The sequence below is a fragment of the Vanellus vanellus genome (genome assembly GCF_965231255.1).
Source record: "Vanellus vanellus genome assembly, chromosome: 22".
Lineage (NCBI taxonomy): Eukaryota > Metazoa > Chordata > Aves > Charadriiformes > Charadriidae > Vanellus > Vanellus vanellus.
The window spans coordinates 684,487-699,071 of record NC_138927.1 but is presented as its reverse complement, the minus strand read 5'-3'; the positions used below and the strand labels follow the sequence as shown (position 1 = coordinate 699,071).

At 41.9% G+C, this 14,585-nt stretch overlaps 1 protein-coding gene across 1 annotated transcript in view; it reads left to right on the top strand.

The window, feature by feature from the left end:
• The first annotated feature begins 328 nt into the window (after positions 1-328).
• The window catches only part of PPP1R8 (protein phosphatase 1 regulatory subunit 8), a 29,219-nt gene continuing 14,962 nt past the window's right edge, over positions 329-14,585 (top strand). Inside the window, exons 1-2 of the mRNA XM_082493994.1 lie at positions 329-411; positions 13,303-13,363. Coding sequence (XP_082350120.1) covers positions 350-411; positions 13,303-13,363 — 123 coding nt within the window. The 5' untranslated portion in view covers positions 329-349. The remainder of the gene's footprint in view (positions 412-13,302; positions 13,364-14,585) is intronic.

Sequence of the window (14,585 nt, the reverse complement as noted above, 5' to 3'; positions counted from 1 at the left end):
TGTCCGCTGGTCAGTGGAAAGGGGCGATGCCGAAGCACCGGCTCAACGCGGGTTTGAAGCTCTGTGACGGGCGGGTTTGAGGCGGTCGTTCCGCTGCTGGTCCGCTTTGCACCCGCCCTCCTTCCCCCGCCGCAGCGGGGGGCGCCCGCCCGCGGCGACCGCGGAGGCGCGGGGCTGGACGGGGCGGGCGGTGCCCGCCGAGGGCCGGCCCCGGGGTCCCCACAGCCCGCCCCGGGCCCGCCCCGCCCCGCCCCGCCGGCGCCGCGCGGGGCAGGCTGGGATCGCCTCCCGCGCCGGTCCGCCACCTTCCCATCCTGCCCTCCGCCCGCCTGAATGGGGCAGATGCAAGATGGCGGCGAACGCCAACTCCGCCGGCGGCGGCGGCCTCTCGCTCTTCGAGTGCCCCAGCTGGTGAGCGGGCCGGGGCCGCGGCCTCTCCGCCGCGCCTCTCGCCGCTGGGTGTGCCGCGGGCCTCCTGCGGGCTGCGGCGGAGCGCGGGTGCCCGCCGGGCCGGGCCGGGCCGGGGGAGTGGCGGCGGGCCGCGGGGCCGGGCGGGGGCTGACCGGGCGGGCGTGGGGAGCACGGGGCGGGTAGGGCCGTGGGACTGAGGCGTCCGCCCGGGGCTGCGCTCCCGCCCCCCGCAGAGGCGGTGGCTGCCCGCTGCGGCGGCGCGGGGCCGGCGGGGGTCCGGGCTGGGGCTGCAGCCCCGCGGGCTGCCTGGGCGCAAGGCCCCGGGTGAGGGTGGGAGCGCTCCCCGGAGGTGCTGTGACCCTTCCCAAGAGCTTAAACAGAGCGTGCGATGTCGCGCACATCATATTTTCTGCTCGAGTTATGTTTTTGGTACGAGACATCCATCAGCTTGAAACTAGCCTGGGTTTTTTTTTTTATTGTCCTGAGTTAAGAAGTCAGGGCGAAGTGATGCACAGGAGAAGCAGTATCGGGACTGAGGATTTGGCTGGTTTTAGAATCGTAGAAAAGTCCGCGTTGGAAGGGATCTCTGGAAATCATCTGGGCCAAGCTTCTGTCGAAAGCACGGCCTTAGATTAGGTTACCTGCGGCCCTGTTTCATTTGCTTTGAATTTTTTGATACGTTACATCTTCTTTGGGTGCCGGAGCATTGATTATTTGGGGGATGTGTGCGCTTATATTTTAAATGGTGTAGACAATGACACAGTGTTACAGCTGAAAAGTCAAGCACTTGTATGTTTGTATGAGCTGGCTATGTATGTGCATGCATGATTGCAGTCTTTAATTGCATAGTCATCTGGTTTTTACTCCAGGTCCCCTACCTTTCAGTGCTTTGATAATACTGCTCAGTGAATGGATGCTTAGTGAATATACTTTTTAATCTTGACCTGTTTTATAAGTGCCTGCTTTAGTTGGTAAAACCATTTAACCCTCTCATGGAAAAGAATTGCTCTCATATTTTAATATTTTATTTGTGCTGAACATACACAATAACAAGCATCTGTATGAGACAAGATGGTGCTCCATAAAATGATGACATGTTACAGTAGATAAAGCCAAAAATTATTTAGTGTTAGTACTTTCTGGATGTTCAACTTGAAATTTGAAAAATCTTTACATTTTTTTCTGAGTTTTTTCATATGAAAGTGTTCATAACTTGCATTATATTCAGTGGTAAATTGGAATGGCTTCTGCCTTTGAAAGCTATTGGTTGAACAGCTGGAGAAGTACAACTCGTGAAATGCTTCGTTTCAGTAACTTGCATGCTACTGCAGAAGAATCCTAAATAAATACCATCTGGAGGGGAGGACTGTAACAACTATAACCATGAGGGCCTCTGTAGCTATATGCTTTCTGGCTTCTGCTGCAAACAGGGCAGGGCCAGACAGACAGACAGCTTTCTTCACTGTGCTGGTGCTGACCTGATTTGGTTTTGAAGCACAACCCGTTGCACTGAATGATGGAGAAATGAGGTGGAAGGGGTGTCAGGGAGATGATCTAAGCCAGGGTCTCACACCCAGGAGTTAGGGGGTCGTGTTTGGGTGCCAGGACCTGCTTCATTCTGACATTTCTAAGATTTTTTTGATAATATGCATTTTGCAACCTGTATGTCCTTTTACTATAATCCTTCTCGGGTAAAGCAAAGCCTGCATATGGACTCTCTCCTTACGCATTCTGTGGAAGCTCTTTATCTTCCTTTGTACCTCTATTGTACATGTGCACATTGTAATATTTTAGAGACCAAGTTTGGGCAAGCTGTGTGTTTATACCAGTGTAGCAAAAGGCATACCTGATTCAGGTTGATATTAGGCAAATTGTCATGCATAGATGTGGCATGGTGAAAGATATGGTTTTGTGTGGAAAAACTTAACATTTTTCCTTAATGCTTCTTTTGAAACAGGTAAGCTGTTGTTTCATAAATGTAAAAAAAAATAAATAAATAAAGTGTAGCAGGAAGCTAACATGGATAGCTTCCAATTTCAGTGTTTATATTCTGCTGAATAGGCAACCAAAAATGGGAAGTATTAGGTGGTTATGGCTGATGGTATTCCACTGCCTCATCCAGTGGATGAGGATAAATCCACCTACCAGGTGGGTTTATTTACTTTTGGGTTACTTTTGTAGTCTGCAAAAAAAAATAGGACTTACTTCATGTTAAAACTTTGTATGATTTCTGCTTACAGATTCTAGCTCACAGTTTTAAAGTGTATATTTCTTCCAGAGCAAACCAAAGAGCACACAGTTATGATATTGAATAAGTGACAGATCTTCCACAGGTAGGATTCTCCAGAGTGAAAATGGTTTGCAGTAGCAGGCTTGCTAACATACAATAGTATTGTTATTTGAAGCTCTGATTTCCAGAAAGTCTCAGTGTAAATGTATCCTGCAGCATCCTTGATGTCTTACACAAGCACTGAAAAGTCTTCTGTATCGATAGCACTGTAGATCTTCACAGGGAGAGCTTTGGGTGACCAGAAAACATGGAGTCGCAGAGTGTCTTCATGGTCAGTAGCAGCTTGTTCTGTGCTGAATTATCTTCAGTCACATCCACCTATGTTAACATCAAAATCGTGGTCTTTACCTATCTATTTATTTTTCTGCCTCTAAGTAGAGCTGCCTTGGGGACTGCAAACACGAGTCATATGAGAAATACATCTTAAATATAATCAAGAGAAATAGGGATTTTCTTCATGTCTTTAAGTTGCAGCCCAGGCTTTTGAGTTTTGCCTCCGTCATTGTATCTGTTCTTTCCTAACGTGGATGCTGTTCTGGTATCCATTTTCCAGAAAAGATCTCCCTACTGAAGTTTAATGTTTTCATCGGTTTTAAGTTCTGGTTTTGATTTAGTTTTTATGATGTGATAGGTTACTTCTTCATAGTCCATAAAATATTTATTCTTTCTTTTCTTGTGTTTCCAACAGTTAAACTAGCTCAAGATAGATGAAAAATAATGAATGCTGTCTTCGTAGTACTTGTCTGTGCCAGTACTTGTTTATGCATGTACTGTAGTTCTTCCATACTTGTTAGCAAAGACATGGGCTATGCATTTAAAATTGGAATAAAGTTGGAATAGAGATGTTGCCAATACTTTCTATGGATTAAAATTTAGCCATACCATGAGATTAGAAAATGATAGATAACAATTACATATGCTAGTTTTATTAGAACTTTTTTAGGACCACCTTCTGAAGTGGTTTTAGCGAGTAAAAGTAATTTCTTTGGGGCTTAAATGATCTGCAATGTAGTTTTGAGGTGAACCTCAGATACTGCCTGTCTCTCCTTTTGTCCTGTTATACCCTGAATTTCGGCTCGTGAATCTTTCTTTGCTCTCTATCTTGACACACCATTAGTTGGGATATCAAGCTTGTCCTGGAATGTATGTAAATTTGAAATAGTATGTTTTAAAAGCAACAATTGCTCATCAGTTTCTCTGAGCCAAAACCAAGCTGTTCCTGGCAATGATTGTATACAAATTTCTGGAGAAGACGAGCTCTTGAGTTCTGGAAATTCCATCTTGTCCTTGAGGTTGGGCATGAAGGTATGTACAATAGTCACGTACGCCAAGATTTTTAGGAAGTGGCTAAATTTAGGCTTCTGAGTCCACATTTGGAAACCTAAATTATTGACCTACTTTTAAACTAATACAATAGAATTAAAGTTCTCCTGTCTGTGCCCTTAATAGCTACAACTCATAATTTCTCTTTAGACTGGGTAGGACTTACTTCAGAGAGGCTGCTGACTTTCAGCTGGACGTAGCTGTTGTAACCCAGTTGGCATGTCAACGTTGAATCTTAGCCTTGTCAAAGAGATACTGTCAGCTAATTCGTAAAACTTCAGTTCTATTATTCATACTTCCAGCTAGCATCACATCCTAAAGCACTAATGGCTTTGTCCTCTTTTTCTGAATTTTTTTTGTTGTTGTTTGTTTTTTTTTTTTTTTACTCAGTATGCTCCTTCCAAGGTTAAGCTTAGCTTGGGCTTTTCTTTTCTTCATTGACTGTCATCTTCTTGACTGTCTGTCCCTGTTGGTGTTTATTTATTTTTTTTCCATTAATCTGTAGTTCTGCAGTAGAGGGTTTGCCATCAATGGCAGAAACTATCTATACAGAATCATCCTGTTGCATTGCACAGAGCAGTGGACTGGCCTGTACAGCACAAGGTGAAGAAACTGAAGAAACACATTTTTCTGTTTCTAATACAGAAGAAAGAGTTGTCGGTCATAGGTGGTTTAATCTTTTAAAAACCTACGCTGAAACTTAAGCCCAACAAATCCATACATAAACTGTTATGGGAAAATCTGAACTTCACCATGTCCAGCTGCTGGACTATATTGTGAAGGAACGAATTATTCAAGGCGGGGAAGGAGATGTACTATATCTGCCCAAGGCTGACTTGGGCAGATATAGTACATCCAACCAGCTTTCTTCAAGACTTTCTTTCAGAACACATGGGAGATGATCATTTTAGGAAGCAATAGAGGGGTTCACAGAAGGACTGTGAGTTTATAAGGAATTGGCTCTGAGGAGGCAATAGCAGTTGAATAGACTCTGTGGGCTGACCTTTATAGTGTTGGGGAGGTTTTTTATGAATTACGCTGACAAAAGAGACCGCAATACTCATTAGTGACACAGGCATGGTCAACATAGAGGCCAGAGTATTATCCAGTCCTTTTGGTATAATTTGAAGACCAGAACAGTAGAAAATAGATAAAATGCAGAAATGTAAGATGGAAAATAGGGGCTAAGAACAAGAACTTCTTCTTAAAGCCAGAAACTCGCTATTCAGAAGTAAAAGGGCTCGAGTTCATATTCAGCAGTAAAAGGGACGTACACACAAGTACATAGGCTAATCACGGAATGACCATCAGTCACAAGTAACACACAGCTGTTCAAAAATAAATGAAAAGACTAACACTCTACATGATGAGTAATAATAGATACCTACTTGTAAGGTAGGGAAGTGCCGGTGCTGTTGTAGAAGCCACTGATGAAAATGCATAGTCTGTACTTAATAAAGCTCAATTCAAACTGAAACAGATGCATGGGCAAATTCATTGGTGGGGAAACTGCAGTCTTACTTTGACACAACCAGATCTTGAGTTGTCTAGTAAAATAACGACAACACTGGTTTTCAATGGCTAAAGTATTTTTAAAGAGGGATAGTATTGGGGATTTTTTTTTTTATAGCTGAAGGGACAGAACAAAAAATTTGGGATGGAAATGAAAGGATTCAATCAAAAATTTAGAATGGTCATCAAACTGTCAGAATAACAAGGCTTTGGAATAGCTTCATGGTAGGCATAAAGGTTACAGCAAGGTGACCTGCAACAGCAGTGGCTGGACTTGCAAATTCTAGAGGTCCTGTCTTTCCTTCCTCCTCTGACTTCTACAGGTAAAGTAACATTTCCAACATACCTGTTCTCACTCTGAAAATGTCGGAATAATCTTATCATATAATCATTGCATCGTTGCTCCCTTCTTCGTATTCATTTTCCTGTTTAATTCAGTGTCATTTGAATTCATTCTTTTGGTGCTGTAAAACTTGTAGTTCTCTCTAATAGAATATTTATGGCCCTGCTCTCAGGAATTAAATTTTGTATACAATTTCCAAATTTCACTGTATTCCATGGAGATTTTGTTTCTAAGTAACCAAGGGAACCAGAGTGAACCAGTAAAATCTAGTTCTGTGCGGAACTGCATTGTAACAAGAAAACATAAATAGTGCCAAGGTGCAATTGGGCAAATGCTTTAGTACAAATGGAATGTGTTGTTCAGTTGAAGCAGCCACATTTCTCATCGGAAATCTTCCATAAAATACTCCTAAAACACAGTGCAATTTTTTGTGTTCAGGTTCAGGAAAAGTCTGTAATCGTCAAGTTCGAACCACAAGCTTTTTTAACTGTACTTCTTACAACTGGAAGTTTGGTGAGAATTATTTTAATGCTTCTAAGAGTAGAGGAAGTCCTAAATGCCTCCTATCAACCTGCATTTTATTTAAAGTTCGAATGCCCTGATTATCTTATTTCCTCCAGACATAACAAGGTTGGATCAGAATTATTGGTCAGCTCTTTATCCAGCCCGCTTCTTCTACATGGGAAGAAACTATTCTGCATGAGCAAAAATAATTACCCAAAGGATTTTGGCCTTAACTTTGTTATAATGCCTCCTTGTATCATCAAAATTAAGTCACCTAAACAAATTTCACTGCTAGCGTGGTCTCAATTTCTGTGGTGTGTATGCTGTGCTTTGAGAAAGGCGTATGACTCATTTCCATCACTGATGCACAAGATCAGCAACAACTTTGTATTCAACCAACATCTTGGTGAGAGGAGGATTTTTCTTTATTCTGATTTCTTTCTGTAGAAAAGAGCATAAAACAGCCGCGCTAATTGAAGACATCAGCCCAGATGGTTTCCTATCACATTGTGATAGTGACCAATAACTTAGTGTAAGCTTTGTGTTCTGTCCTCTTGCATGCGCTATAGTCTTTTTGGCCATCAGAATCAAAGGGATTTTGTGAGCTGAGGACTCTTTCTGGGTGGTCATCTTTAACAAGTAACAGCACACCTAATCTCCAGAAATTTTCTATTTTTTTTTTGTTGACTTACAGTTAAATTCCATAGCGCTGAATGGCAGTGCTTTCCACAAATTATGCAAATGTTGAAAAAGGCACTCCCCTTGTTTTCAGACCCAGGGCTCCTTGTTTCTTGTGTTTCAAGAAATAATGAATACACTAGTTTTGTAGCATTCATTAAGAGGACAAAGGGAATGGATGCTTGCCTGTTTTTTTTCAAAGCTTCTGAAGCGATGTACTCTATTATTATTATTTTTTTCCTTGCATGAAGCCATCTGTACTGGTTATCATCCTTGTGCCCTTCTCAACAAGAGAACTAGAACTAGTACAGCATTCAAGATACGAAAGCATTGTATTTTTATAGTTTCATCTTTATGGTGTCTTTACTTTGTCAACTGTTGATGAGTGTTCCTCTGATTCTTTCTGAACATAGTTGTGATGGCTTTACATCTTTCCTGCATGGCAGTAAGGAGCCTGTGGCTTGTGGTTGTGTTTGTGTGGTTGAGGTGGTCTTTCTCTGGCATGTACTAGCACTCAAGAGTGATGATTTTTATTTTATTTTTTATTTTATTTTTTTCCCCAGGGTGTTTTCTCAAGCAGTAGTGTAATATCGTGACGCTCATTTACAGCATTGTAGTCTGTTTTGAGTTGCCTGCATAACTGTTGTCAGAAGTCATTTTTTTCATTTGTTGTTGGCTTCTTTTTTCCAGACTGCATATAAACATCACAGAGCCTTTGCAGAACCCTGCTCCTTCCTGACTCTTAATCATTTACATTCCATCATGGATTAGCATTTCTTTTCCCCGTCACACCTTAATTTCCATAAGACTATTTGATAATTTTGTCAAAAGCTTTTTTAAAAATCCCAGTCTGATAGCCTTGTTTAGATCTTCTTGGTTGTCTCTAGTAATTCTGGTAGATGGTGAGATGCTATTTGCCTCCTCAAAACCCATATGAATTATTTCGAAGTATTATTTTCAAGTATTAACTCAGTCAAAGATATAGGAAGCTGTACTACAGCCTAGGCTTCTCTTCAGTCTGGAAAAGGAACAACTGCGGGAGATGTTGGGTGTCTTGAATAGCAAACAGAAAGTCTGTAGGAGACAAGTGTTTGCTCTCCTTTTGAGGAGAAGCACTGGAGTTTGTGAAATGAAATTAATAGCAAGCAGGTTTGTGGCCAAATAGTGGAGAGGGTGCTTCAGCTATATGTAGGTGATCTGTGAAATTGTTTGTGTAAGATTCTGTGACTGCATTAAGTTTACACGGGTTCTTAGAGCAATTTGTGTAGTTAGCCATTTAACTGGATAGCAGCTATGACTCAGGAAGTCCTTGAGTTGGTAACTGTTAGAAACTGGGAGAGTATTCCTGTGAGAGGCACCTGATACTGGTTACTTGAGTTACTTTTTATTTTGCAAAATGTTCCTTGCTCTGGGTTTGTCAGTTTGATCTGACTGATACAATTCCACAGGAATGTGAAAGATAAGTAGAGTTCTTAAAGTCATACAGAAGCAGCACTGCTGTCTTGATTAAATAGTGCTCTCATTTTACAAGAGAAATGGTCTAAAGGAACATGAATACAGTATTTTTTGACCACCGTGTAAATAGTATGCATCCTGTGTGCATGTTTTGAAGAGTATGGTTTCAAGGAAAGTTGACTTTGCAATAAAAAAACCCCAAAATGAAACACACACACACACACAAAAAAAAAAAAAAAAAAAAAAACCCAAGCCAAAAAGCCAACATCCCATAAGGAGCATTTTGAGTATTAAAACAGCCCATTTTGTAACTCCCCCCATCCATTCTACAGGTAGTGAGCAAACACTTCTGGAGGAGAGTGCCAGTGTCAATTCCCTACTCCTTTCTCATCATCCATGAATATGCCCACTTTCTCTTGCAAGAAGTCAACTAATTAGGCTAATAAATATCAGTTTTATCCAGATACCACATTAACTCCTTTCCCAGGACATTCAGCTTATCTTAAGTAGAATACAAATTATTACTGTGCTTGGTTGTATTCTGTTCTTTCAGCATGGTTGTTGTCATCTTTAGATTCTTACAAAGGCCGAAAGGAGCAGATTATGTGTAATTCAAATCAAGGTTTATCCTTCTTTAATCCAAGAAGAATGTTTCCTTGGCATTGGAAGAACTGTCATGCCCTGCATATCGTCACGTTACTTAAGGACAAATACTGTTGAGTATTGAAGTGTGGATTAGATGACTCTGGTCTGGCTATTATTCAATTCCTATCTGTCGTCTTGTTCTGCTCAGTGATACAATTTCTACAGCTCTGCTCTCTCCAGCTTCCTGAGGAGGGGAAATGGAGAGGGAGGTGCTGAGCTCTTCTCCCTGGTATCCAGTGGTAGGACCCGTGGGAATGGTTCAAAGCTGCACCAGAGGAGGTTCAGACTTGACATTAGGAAGCATTTCTTCACCGAGAGGATGGTCACACACTGGAACAGGCTTCCTAGAGAGATGGGTGATGCCCCAAGCCTGTCAGGGCTTAAGAAACATTTGGATAATGCCTTTAATAACATGGCTTAACTTTTGGTCAGCCCTGAAGTGGTCAGGCAGTTGGACTAGATGATCGTTGTAGGTCCCTTCCAACTGAAATATTCTAGTCTACCAGTTTCCCAATCAGAACTTGACTTTACTGTAGGTGGCCCTGCTCTGGCAGGGGGGTTGGACTAGATGATCTCCAGAGGTCCCTTCCAACCCTATGATTCTATCACTCCTGAAATATGCTTTAAATTAGCATCATCATTTGATGCTTTCATTTCTCTGACAGTGAGGATAGTTTAAGCAATAGATTGGTAGACTGTTAAGTGTAGAAAACTGATACTTGATATCTCTTAGGATGCTTGGCAAATACCACCTGGGTTTTGCAGTTTATTACTACTTTTTATCAATTCTGATAAACTTTCTCATACTTGAGTTCCTTGAATTCATTCTTAGTGAAGAAAAGCTCTAGTGTGGGATGTCCTCACCTCTTCTCTGATCGAGAGAATTCATTTAATGATGCTGTTATGATCGTGTTCTCCTTGCCAGCCAGCCTCGTTAATTCTCTGGAAGGCTTTTCCCAGGTAAGCCTTTGGCAATTCAGTAGGCAGCCTAAGCATGCTTTGTCTCAGTTAAACTTACTGAACTAGTGGTCAGTAACAATTAGACTACTCGCAGATCTTCTTTTAAGGTCTCTTGGAGAATGCTGATCTGTAGAGAGCAGAAGATGTTCAGGCAGTGAGGACTGTGATACACAATCTGGAAGGTACAGGCTCCTGTGCTGGAGCCAGGTTCTAATGCGAGCTCATTTGTCTTGGAGCAGTGCTAAGCCTGGCTGTCTGTGTTCTACGGAGAGGAGGGTCTGTTGACCTCAAGTAATTCTCCATCCTTCAGAACAGAGTAGGAAAATTAGTTTAGTGGATATTTTAGCACGTTAGTTAATGGGAGAGGAGTTTTTTTTTAAATATTGGAAATAAGAGGGAGAAAAAATGCTTTCTAACAGCACAGTACCAACTTTCTAACAGACTTCCTTCTAGTAGATTTTTGCAAGGGATGTTCCTTTCAGTGTCCTCATCCTTCCTTGATGCATGAGGTGAGGGGTCTGATAGGGCAGACCATGTGAGGGGTTGTTGATATTTCCAAATACAGCTATTACTGCTCATGTTTGGTGATGCTGGAACTAATTAGTTTTGAATATAAAACTGGAAAATGTTTCTACTTTTTTCATTAAAAGGGTTTTCAGGTATCTAACTTCAGCAGCCTAAGCTGTGACATTGATTTAATCTGTTCCAAATGATTCTTCTACCAGAAATTATTTCTGTGAGTTTGTTTTGATAGTATCATAATCAGTATTTACAGCCCTTACTGTGTTCAGTGTTTTGCAGGCATAGGTAGACAGGGGAAATACTGTCTACAAAGGAGTCTCAGTCCAAAAGAAGCCAGAGAATAGATAAATTTTTCAAGCACCTTGATTCATAGCCAAAGCACTATCTTGTGCTGCATCTGGGCTTTTTTTCTGTGTTTGAAATAAAGTTGACTGTAAAAGCAGAGCAGGTAGTGCTAGAACACTTGGGAGCTTTCCCATGACCTAACAGGTACGTTGAGGATGTTACTAAAATGTTTTTAGGGCAGACTGACTGTCAGGTATCCAGGAAGAGGTCACTCAGAAGAAAAGCAGAGGCCAGACTGAGTAAGTAGACTTGCTTGTAGAGTTAGTTTTTTGAAAGGTTTACCTATTTGGAAGAAAGAAAAAAAAAGATGGGGAAGCAGCTGTTGTTGGATCAAAGTAAGGCAGGCTTTGTGAAAATTGTCAAAATTGTGTTGCAGAGTAACTAGAATTTGGCAATTTCAGTGGAATGGAGAAAAACAAGTATACCAGTGCTAAGGGGCAGAAAGAGGAAACACTGAGAAGTGGACATGAATCCATGAATGAAACCTGTCTCCCAACGAAAACTGAGCACTGAGATCTGAGGGGCGCACGGGAAGAGGCAGCAGTACTTGGGCGTAGCCTGGCGGGTGATCCTGGACCAGTGCTTGGGAGGAGGCAGTCCCCAGGCTGGACCGGAGGTACTGGAAGAGTCCTTGTAGAACTCCTCAAATGGACTGTGTATCTTCATTGGGAGCATTTTTACTTGCTGGTCTTTCCCTCACACCACCATAATCCCGTTTCTAGGAGGCATTCACCATTTTGGCAGATTGCCCTGGAGCAAAAGAATAAGAATCAGTATCAGCCATACCCATCTCACTTGTTAGGATGGTACTGTCCACAGTCTTAGAGAAGGGCTTGGTAAGAAAACTTGTGAAAGTCCCAACTGGCATACTCAAGAAGGGCCAGAGGGAGATCTGAGCAGGCTTGTGTAGTGGATTTGGAGCAAGAACGGAAAATGCTTGCGCAATACGTGAGAAAGAGTTGAAGTAGAAAAAGTAGAGGACTGTGTTCTTGGATGAAGTTATCTAGGAGAGCACGTGTATAGTAACCAGCTGACCTGGAGACGCAGAAGAAACCTTCAAATTGTAAGGCACATGCCAGAAACGTGAACATCTATATTTAACCCCCTCAAACAACTTCAATTACTAGTGACCTTTCTTCCTTCTCCAGCCACGCTGAGAATGTCGCTACCCACTGTCGCAGTTCTCTTGGCTTGCTCTGTGCAGTGAGCAAAGCAGTAAATGGGGATGTGATCTCCTCTGCGATTGTTCTTCAGAAGGGCAGCAGTGTAGCTGAGAACTGGGTCACTGCTATTGCCTAGAAAGTTGGTCCAGCCATTGAGACAAGCAGCAGTGCAATTATTGGTGAAGAAGTACTAGAGATGCAGATTTTGAGAGATCTGAGCAGAAAGAGACCATTTGCTGTCAACAGCCAGAGATCCTATGCAGTGAAGGGCAGTGTATGAGTACCACAGTGGTGTAAATACCAAATATGTTTTTGATGCTGTTAGTCCTCATGGGTCCTTCTGCATATTAGCGTTGTTTTGCTGTGCATTGCCGAGTCCCACGTGCCTCTGCTCCCTTTGCCCAAGTGGGAATAATGCAGTCTGGTGAATCGGCTTCGCAGGAGGTGAGCAGGGATGGAGCTGTAGGGCTGGGGGAGCTGAGCTGCTGCTCGTGTGAGAATTTGGTGGAGGAGGATTGTACTGTCCCTCTGCCATCTAATACTGTACTCTCTTCCACGTTACCTCTGTTGGTAGGAAAGTTTGATTATAGGGTGAGTGTGGAGAAATGCTGGCGGCTGGCCAAAACACTTATAATATTACAGGTGTGTGTGGAGCCCCTTTCGGGTTTTTGGCCATTAGCAGTCCTTGAGGGGAAGGATGGTAGACGTTTCAGTTCCTCTCAGCAGCTAAGGGTAGAGAACTACTGTTCTGAAGATAACGTGAGAAAACAGAGCCCTTCAGCAGGCTCTTAGGCAAACAGTCCCAGCCTATCCCCTTCTCTAGTTGTTAGCCTCTTCCTGGCCTCATATCATATTCTCCTAGGAACTGTTCATTGTGTAAATTAGCTGGTTTTCGCCTGAAGAAGTAAGGCTTGAAATGTCTCATGTCCTGTTAGCTTAACTCTTATTGTAAAAAAAGTCGTGTTTTAGGTGTTGTCAGAAGGAATCTGTAGGGAGGAAAAGAAAATGATGGTATTTTCGTATTTTCCCCAAAATAACTCTGCTTGGATTTGTGTCCGTTTGGTCTGTAGCTCTATTAGAGTATTAGGCTAACACTAATAAACTTTTTATTAAATATTTTGATACTATATTTTCCTTTCTTTATTTTCCAGGGCAGGGAAACCACCACCTGGCTTACATCTGGATGTAGTCAAAGGAGACAAACTCATTGAGGTATGAAAATAGGTTTTGTATATATTTGGTGTATCATACACATATGCACCAGCAGTAGAAAATTTCCCACCATTTTCCACCCTTACTCATAAGTATTTCCTTTCTCTGTCATATTCATTATTTTCAAAACAGTTTGGTTTACTTTGAAACTTCAGAATGAAGTGAATTTTCCCTTGAAGCGCTTCCGTCAGTTACCGTCCAGTTAGATGCACTGTTTGAAGGGATACAAAGCTGCAGTGCTCAGCTAGCAAGCAATGACACTTTGATTCCTGAACGTTAAACCTGTCCTAGTAAGAGAGAGAAAAAATAAAATGTTTATAAGGGAAACTTGATACTTTGCAGAGCCTTATTTCTTCCAAACTGGATTTTGGACCAGGGTTGACATTTTGCTTCCTACAAGATACTTATATAGGAGGTATCAGACTGCAGCCAGAAGGCACCTGGTCTTAGGAACTTCAGGAGCAGAAAGTCAAATAACACGGGGAAAGAATTCTCAAATACAGAAGAGTAAGAGTAAAAACTCCTCACTTCGTACTGCTTGTTTGGGATACTTGTCTGCTCAAGTGTTTTTTTGTTTGTTTTGAGGTTTGTTTTATTTTCGTTTTACAGTAAGGTTGACTAGGCATCCTGTATTTTATAGGATCGGTGCCCTGTTCTGTAGTATGAAAGGTCCATGTATGCCCATGTTCTGGATCTGTGAACAGTGCTGTGATTAGCACAGATACAATGAGTTATTTTTGTTGCAGCAAAGGAATTTTTCTGATACACACCACCTCATTCTCTATTTCATATTTTGTCTTATATTTATAATTTGTCACTGTTGATAACTAGATGTCATATTATTATTATACTGATCGACATTCAGTTTTTTCAAAAGGACAAATCAAAAGTACTATTAAATAAAATAAAGCAGCCTTTGTCAACATGTTTGACAGCGAGGACCCAAGCCAGTGAATGTATTTTAGCTGTGGAGAGTTTCCTAACTTGCAATTGACTGAAATAGAGAAATGTTTCTGGGCAGCAAAATTTTGCAAATTTGAGCCAACTTTTCTGAACAGAGACTTGGAAAATTAAGAACTCAGTGTTAGATCATGGAAGACTTAGGTAGCTTAAAATCTTGGCTGGTTTGTAATGTATGCCAGCATCAGACAGTATTGAGTGTTCCTTCAGGAGAGATTTACTGTTTACAATTTGGGTAAATTACCAGAATATGCCTTGCGTA